A 7,915-nucleotide genomic window follows, 5' to 3' on the forward strand; every position below is an offset into this window, starting at 1 on the left:
GCAATGACTCAAGGGTCATTTTCTCAGAGCTTACGGCTAGAGCAACTTCTTTCTCATTTCCTAATTGTGAAGATAAAACCAAATAGCAGATATAGAAGGCTTACATCTGTAGTTATACAGTGGCTGTACAGTGACGTCATCTTCCAGTCAGAAACACCCTGCCTTCTCCAGGCTCTGGAGTCTTGCTGCCTCAGCCCCTTTCCCAGGAAAACTCCCAGGTGCCTCTTCTTCTCTGTGACTCTCTTTCCCCCCATCTCTTTCTTTGTTGCTCAAATCTATCCCTCCTTTTCTCTTTCCCACTCTGATTGCTCTGCTGAGCACCCAGTAGACTTAGTGAGAGTTGAACCAAACTACAGGGATCCACATCTAGTCCTATCTCGAGAAGTTCTGTCACAGCCAGTTCTATCTGAAGCCTCCCATTTCTACAATATAGTATATGGATGTTGACAAGGAGGAAAAAAAGTCCATCCAAATAATGAAAATGCAAATGCAATAGGACTTCCACAGATGTTTTGAAAATGACATGACATATACAGAGACTTGGAATTCTGGTGGCACAATGGTTAAGCAGTCATCAGCTGCCAACCAGACGGTCAGCATTAGAATCCTCCATCCTCTGTGAGCAGGGAGATGTGATGGTTGGCTTCTGTGAAGATTAGAGTCTTGGGAACCTGAGAGGGTAGTTAGATTCTGTTCAAGAGGGTCACTATGAGTCACACTCCACTCGATGGCAAGGAAGTCGGAAACAAGTACTTAGCAAATAGGCTGACCTTCAAGAAAGCTCTCAGTGGCTATTGTTTATTCATCCACTTCCCCATCCTTTCTCTGCCTTTTCACCTGGGCTCAGGGTATAGAGTGGAAAGAGTCTGAATGTACAGTCCATAGCATCAGTCTGTCCGTTCAAATACAAAAAGCCCTCTTTAAGTTTAATTATATCATCTTTCTCAAGTAATTAAATTGTCATTTTATTCACCTTTACTACACATCCATGTTTATGACCAAACTACATTAAAAATAGATCTAGATGAAAAAATGTCTACATAATCCTACACAATTAACGTGAGAGATTTTTCTGATCAAATGATCTGCTTCTTATAACCTTTTTCCTGTTTGCAAAAGCCATATTTTCATTTTTTTCTCACTTAGGAAATCCATGCACAGGGAAAGAATATAGACATATTTATATATATTCCTTCTTTTCAAAATTTAGCAAGAAAAAAAATGACATATTATCACAAGTTCCTTGAAATTCCCTTCTGGAACCAATGAGGGAATATGACTTAAGAAGGGGTTGTGGACCAGAGACGATGTGTGTACCATTTGTGAGTATGAAAGCTGGGCATGGTTAGAAAAGTTCACATCACGTTAGCAATGCCTTGGTAGCTAAGCCCCCGATCTGTGGACTATTCTTGATCCAGCCTTACTCAAGAACAAAGCACTTTGAATGCTGTTCAACTAGTGGGTTGATGAAGTCAGAAGTCCCCATAGTCATGTACACTGAATTATAATCCTGTCTGCCAGGAACTAGCCAGGGGCAAACTGGCCCTTTGCCACACAATTTGAAAAGCATTGAGCTAAACCATAGTTCTGCAAATTTTGTTGTCGGAATTGATTTATCAATTTTCAAGAGCTCATTCATAACATATATCCAGAAAATAAATACATCAGATATTTAACATTTCAAATATCAAATACCTTTCTCAAATGAAAAATGGTTAACATTTGAATTTTGCCGATTCCAAGGCATCTGACCTTGGATAAAGAATAAGGATGACAGAAGAAGAATTGATGCCTTTGAACTGTGGTGTTGGAGAAAAGTCTTGCAGTCATGGACTCGCAAAATACAAACAAGTCTGTCTTGCAGGAAGTGCAACCAGGGTGCTTCTTAGAGGCAAAGACGGCGAAATTTTGTCTCACATACTTTGGGCATGTTATCAGGATAGACCAGTTTTTGGAAAAAAAGACATCATGCTAGGAAAGGTGGAGGGTCAGTGAAAGAGACTAAGATCCTCAACAAGATGGACTGGCACAGTGTAACAGTATCAGAGATCGTGAGGATGACGCAGTATAGGGCGAGGTTCAGCTTTGTTGGTTGGGTTACTAGTAGTGGCTATGAAGGCCACTGGACGTTAAGAATGACTGAACCAGGAGAACGCTAACCCCTAATTCTAGAGAGAACTCTGCCATCTAGTGGCTGAAGGTGTCAACTGCAACAGAGCAAGAGCTGGCTCTGCCTTGAAAGAGCTCCTGCTCCTTTGCCTGCTTTTAAGCGTGTGGAAGTCTGTACTTCCATTCAGCTACCTATTTCGACCACGACTCTACATTTAGAAAAGAAAGAAAAAAATTTTAAAAATATATATTCTTTAACTAGTGCTTTCAACCTTTTCCGAAAATGCTTCACATTGAGCGCTCAATAAAAGCTTGTGTTTCGAAGAAATCAGTATTTTAAGACGGAAACCCATGGTTTGAACCCTTGCCAAGGGAAATCCAAACATCTAATTTAGAAGAAGGTAACAAAAGGGTGAAAGTTAGGCAGCTGGTTTCAGTATATTAACTTTTTAAAGGTAATTCCCCGCCAATCATCCAAGTACCGTTACGTCACAGATAAGTAAACCGGGAGGCGCAAGTGAACTATAATTCCCAGCATGCCTGGGGAGGCGCTCCGCGGCTGCGCAGACCGGCACGTTGGCTGTCGTGTGAGTTCAGCATGGCGGTGTTTGCCGATTTGGATCTGCGAGCGGGTACAGACCTGAAGACCCTTCGCGGGCTGGTGGAGAACGCCGCTCACCGTGAGTCCACTCTGCCTCCCTTTCCCCTAGACTGTCACGTCTCGCCCGGCAGAGATCTGGCGAGGCCTGGCCTCACTCACGCCCCAGGGGTCCCTAGGATGTCCCTGAGGCTTGTACTCAAGTGCTCTTGTCCGGATGCCAAGCCCGCAGGACTGGAAGGGACCCGGGCTAGGGAGGATGGGAAGGTAGAAGGGAGTTCAACTGCTGCTTTTCTGCAGATCGGGGGATCTGAGATCCATAGAGGGTGAGAGATTTGTTCTCTCCAAGTGTTGCTGCACAACTGATGGGTGACAGAAGCAAGGGCGGGACTCTCAAGTGTACGATCTTTTAAACCAGTGCTTTTCGACTCACCTCTCTTGCTTGTCAGAGGGTGTCTTGGAAAATCGAGGGACCCAAGACCCAGGTAGAGAGTGCTCTGAAGGCTCAGAAAAAAGGGAGATTATAGGTGTACCAGTGATGTAACAGTCTTATTTAGTGGAAGAGTAGATGAGTCAAAGGACGTACTAGACAGGAGCAGCGTAGCAAAATGAGCGTGTTTCTCGTTTAAATCAAAGACCTTGGAGAGATGAGGGCTCTGTTTTTTGTTGTTGTTTTATTTTTGTGTGAGTGTACCGTCAAATCAGATCTGACTGGTACAGGAGATTGTCCCTCCTTTTCCCGGCAGAGGATCTGGTGGATTCGAACCGTGTGCCTCTGGGATTGTAGTTGCAGCTCCTTGCCACTAGGCCACCAGAGTTCCCCTAGGGCTCTGTTTTAATCCTTGGATTAATGAATAGCTTCTGTCTTGTTCCTTTCTTTGACTGTAGAATGGAAGGTGAAGATGTTGCTAAGCGCGGTTGGATTTAGTAAGACTTATAAGCGACCTTATGCACAACACAGATCTGAACTTTGCTCTATCTTGTGCCATCCTTATAATCTCTGATACAGTTGAATCCATTACTGCAGGCACGGTGTCAAGACGTCTTGTTGGTGGCTTAGTGATAAGGAGTTGCACTGCCTACTTAAAGTCAGACAGTTCAAATCCACCAGTTGCTTCGTGAAAGCAACATTCTCCTCCCGTGCAATTTACTGCCTCTGAAAACCCTCAGAGGGTCAGCTATGAGTCAGTTCAGATTCAACGGGACACAACAACAACGAAGCGGGAAATGAGCTAGTACAAAAACCCAAACACTACTCTGAAGTGTCTGCCTACTCAGAGTGACCCGTTAGAACAGGGAACTACCCCGGAGAGTTTTAAGGGCTGTAAATTTTTAGGAAGTTCGCGAGACCTTTCCAACGTTAATAGCCTATGCACCTTGAGGGATAATGAAGTAGAGAAACCTAGAAAAGGTTCCTAATGCAGTTAGACCTTTCTCACAGAGTTCTCAGCAATTTGTGAGAACTGATGCTGATGCTTTTCAGAGGCGCTGCACATTCTCCATCTGGTTTGTGAGTTTTTGTCTTTATGAAGTTCTTGTCAAATACCCTCCAGTAAGCTGCAGCTCATTGTCCAGGGCCATCGACACAGTAGCCGCTCATGCTTAAGCCCATTCTTGCAGCCACTGTGTTAAGGTATGTCCTTGAATATCTTCCTCTTTTTCAGGACCCTTCACCTTACCAAGCATCCTCTTCACATGTCCTCTAAGACAGATTTATTGACTCTTTCCTTTGAATCCACTAATAAGTGTTGTTCCTCTGGGTCCTGCCTTTCTCATCTGTAGGAGTAGTGAGTTAGACTTCATGTTCAAGGGCTTTTAGAGCTTATATATTTTTATGTTTATTTAAAATGAATTTTTTTAGGGGTATAGCTTGTTCCAGTCTTGCCTTCTCAGAGCAGCTTTTCCTGATGAGAAAAGGTTTTCCTGATTCCTTTCAGAATACAGTGAGCTTCTCTAGAGAGTCACTTAGCCATAGGGGTGCATGCCAGTTACTTTGCCGGTCATAAATGTTTAATTTTTCTTTACAGTTGGCTATTCTGTCGTTGCCATCAATCATGTTGTTGACTTTAAGGAAAAGAAACAGGTAAAGTACAATTTTTGACGTTTACAAACCTATAGTTACAATTATATATGTTTATAAAGAAATTATTTCTTTATAAGCATGTATTTATGTAGCCCTACATTTATAAATAAACATAGATACTACAAAGGAGCATATTTCTCATATGTCTTCTCTGTGTGTTTTATATGCTACCAGTTTTGAGGTGACTTATATGTGTAAAAATGATAAAGATTTTTAGGACGTTCTCTGGCATGACTTCATTCTGAAAATTGATTTGACATTGAGTCATTTTCATTAGCATTTTCAAATTATTATTATTATTATTATTATTAGAATGGTAATCACAGTATTTGCTGTTATTGTTACGTACCATTGAGTTGGAATCAACTCATAGCTGACCTCGCACAGTTTTTCAGAGGCAGTAAATCATGTAGGAAGAGATTGCCCATCCTTCTTCCTTAGAGCCCCTGGTGGATTTGAACTGCATCTTTGAGTTCACAGCCTGACTCGTAACTACTAAGTCACCAGAGCTCCCTAATCACACTATTTAGTCCTTTTTACTTTATTGTCATGGACTTATTAATTAATTTATTTCACTCTCAAACCTCAAGTAAATGTGTATTTTCCCTTTAGACCAGCAGCTTTGTTGATTAGATAACCAAGTGCTGATTAAGCTGTTAATGATGAATTGTTCTTTTGGTCTTAAAACTGTTTTTCATCCCTCATATTTGCTAATGTTCTCAATTGCTTCTCCGTTCTAGTTTTCATCAATTAAAGAAAAAGCTAAAAGCTTACTTAGTCTGTCAGGACAACAGAAATTAACTTCCTATTTTAAACATTTTTTTTTTCCGTGAAAATTTTGGTTTTGGTGTTCTTTGTCCTATTAATGAGAAGAGTTCAGCTTGATTCTTTTTAATTTGTTGTAGGAAATTGAAAAGCCGGTAGCTGTTTCAGAACTCTTCACAACTTTGCCAGTTGTACAGGTACGTAGTTGTTTTGGTGTTTAAGATATGGGATGCCCTAGTCATTCAACCCAAACACATACCATTGTGTGTGCTGTTCTCTTAACTGGGACCATACCTTCCTCCCCGAACAGTCTTCCACTTCCATCAAGTATCAGTCATTCCATGAAGCATTCTTTTGCTGTCAATTTGATATTTCTTTAATAGCCTTCTTCTCTGAAGTCCTGCCCTTTTAAATTATCTCCTGTATTTTAAATATGCATATCGTATATTTTTTCTGTAACTCTGCAAAATTTCTCAAGGGCAGTCGCTGGACTTTATTGCTCTTCAATAGAATTTCTAGCTGGTACTTTGTAATGAGTGCTTTTTTGCTGCCAACTGGGAACATCAGGTAGTTGTGTTCTGTGCATTTTTTGATAGCCTGTTTTGCTTCTAGGGAAAATCAAGACCAATTAAAATTCTAACTAGACTGACGATTATCATTTCGGATCCCTCTCACTGCAATGTTTTGGTAAGTTAACGGTTTTTCTTCTTTCCTTTGACTCTTTTTTATATTATTATTTAACAGTATGGTTGCTCTTCCTCCCATTTAGTCCCTGTCATGACACCTTCTTTTGCTCTTCCTAACTTAAGAATTTTCATAGTATAACAGGTATCACTTCTACTCATGACACATTGTGATACCACAGATAAAGACTCCTTTGTCAACTGCTGTCATCTAGTTTACATGTGCCTGTCAGAAGGCTGGGTGCCAGGGTACTAGAGCAGACGCAGTTCTTGAGTTTACAAATGTAATCATTTACTTGGCAAGAGAAGCCCTTAAATAATAATTACTAATATGAGTTGTGTTTGAAAAGGGAAATGGGAACAAGTAAAGGATGCTTGGAGACTTTGCTGGGGAACCATCTGAAGAAGTTGGTATTCAAGCTGGGTCCCAAAGAATCAGAAATTGTTATGTATTGATGAAATGGAGAAGGGCTGCTTCCTCCACCCTTCAGAACTTTCAAAATTCTAAGGCCAACGTGTATTCTGGAAAGCAAAACACCACCAAGGCTGAGCCTAATGAGTAGAAATGTTAGTGACAGATTGTTGTCGTTGATTGCCTTCGAGTCGAGCACGACTCATAGCAACCTATGAACAAAAGACCTGAAGCCCCTCTACAACTAACAACATTGATCAAAGTTCATAGAGTTTGCAGAGGCACAGTGACAGATTAGAAGTGTTAAATGATTGAAAATATAACCATAATTATAAGATTATTGGGTGCAAAACTATGTATATGTGTGTTTTCTGTTTCCGTGTGATAAACCTTCTTCTCTTTATGTGTCTAGAGAGCAACTTCTTCCCGAGTCCGCACGTATGATATTGTAGCGGTTTTCCCAAAGACAGAAAAACTTTTTCATGTAAGTAACACATGAGTGAAAGGTTAATATTTATTATATTGGGTAAGAAATCTATTGTTATTCTTCTGGTAGCCTCTTTTCCTCCTGGAACCTACAGGATTTTTCCTTTCCATTTAGAATTTTGAAATGTCACAGAGACGTACTCAGGTGGCATAGTTTTTTCATTCACTGTGCTAGGTGTTTAAAGGCCTCAGAATGAAAGAGCCTTTCAAGTGTTGAAATGGTTCATGTGGTTCAAATTTACCGGCTCCTTGGGAGAAGGATGAACAGTCTCCTCCCATGCAATTTACAGCCTCTGAAAACCCACTGGAGGGTCATCTATGGGCTGATTCCAACTCAGTGTGACATAACAACTTAGTTATTCATTCATGTATTCATTTTCCAGGACCATCTCTTCCTAGTTGTAAAGTCACTTTAATTTCTGCTTTTCACATCTGTTGTTGTTATGTGCCGTAGAGTCGCATAGCAACCTATGTACAAAAGCCCTAAACTCTGCTCTGTCCTTTGCCAATCGCACTGTCTCTGACACACCCATCTGGATTACCACAGTCAATGAATCAGTCCACCTCATAAAGGGCCTTCCCCTCCTGCGCTGTCCCTCCACCCTCCCAAGTATGATGTCCCTTCTTACAACATGTCCTAAGTATGTTAGATGGAGCCTCAGAATCCTTGCCTCCAGGGAGCTGCCTGGTTTAATCCTTTCCAGGATGAATCTGTTTGTTTTCCTAGCAGTCCATGGTACCCTCAATACTCTTCTCCAGCACCACAGCTCAAAGGCATC

General features: G+C 41.2%; 1 protein-coding gene across 1 annotated transcript in view; it reads left to right on the forward strand.

Moving 5' to 3' along the window:
- The first annotated feature begins 2,700 nt into the window (after nt 1-2,700).
- The window catches only part of RPP30 (ribonuclease P/MRP 30kDa subunit), a 28,251-nt gene continuing 23,036 nt past the window's right edge, over nt 2,701-7,915 (forward strand). Inside the window, exons 1-5 of the mRNA XM_006880328.1 lie at nt 2,701-2,789; nt 4,735-4,790; nt 5,696-5,752; nt 6,168-6,242; nt 7,063-7,134. Of these exons, the coding sequence (XP_006880390.1) occupies nt 2,708-2,789; nt 4,735-4,790; nt 5,696-5,752; nt 6,168-6,242; nt 7,063-7,134 (342 nt within the window). The 5' untranslated portion in view covers nt 2,701-2,707. The remainder of the gene's footprint in view (nt 2,790-4,734; nt 4,791-5,695; nt 5,753-6,167; nt 6,243-7,062; nt 7,135-7,915) is intronic.

Source organism: Elephantulus edwardii, unplaced genomic scaffold (assembly GCF_000299155.1).
Source record: "Elephantulus edwardii isolate Elephantulus edwardi_28Jun2011 unplaced genomic scaffold, EleEdw1.0 scaffold00007, whole genome shotgun sequence".
In the NCBI taxonomy this organism is placed as follows: Eukaryota; Metazoa; Chordata; class Mammalia; order Macroscelidea; family Macroscelididae; genus Elephantulus; species Elephantulus edwardii.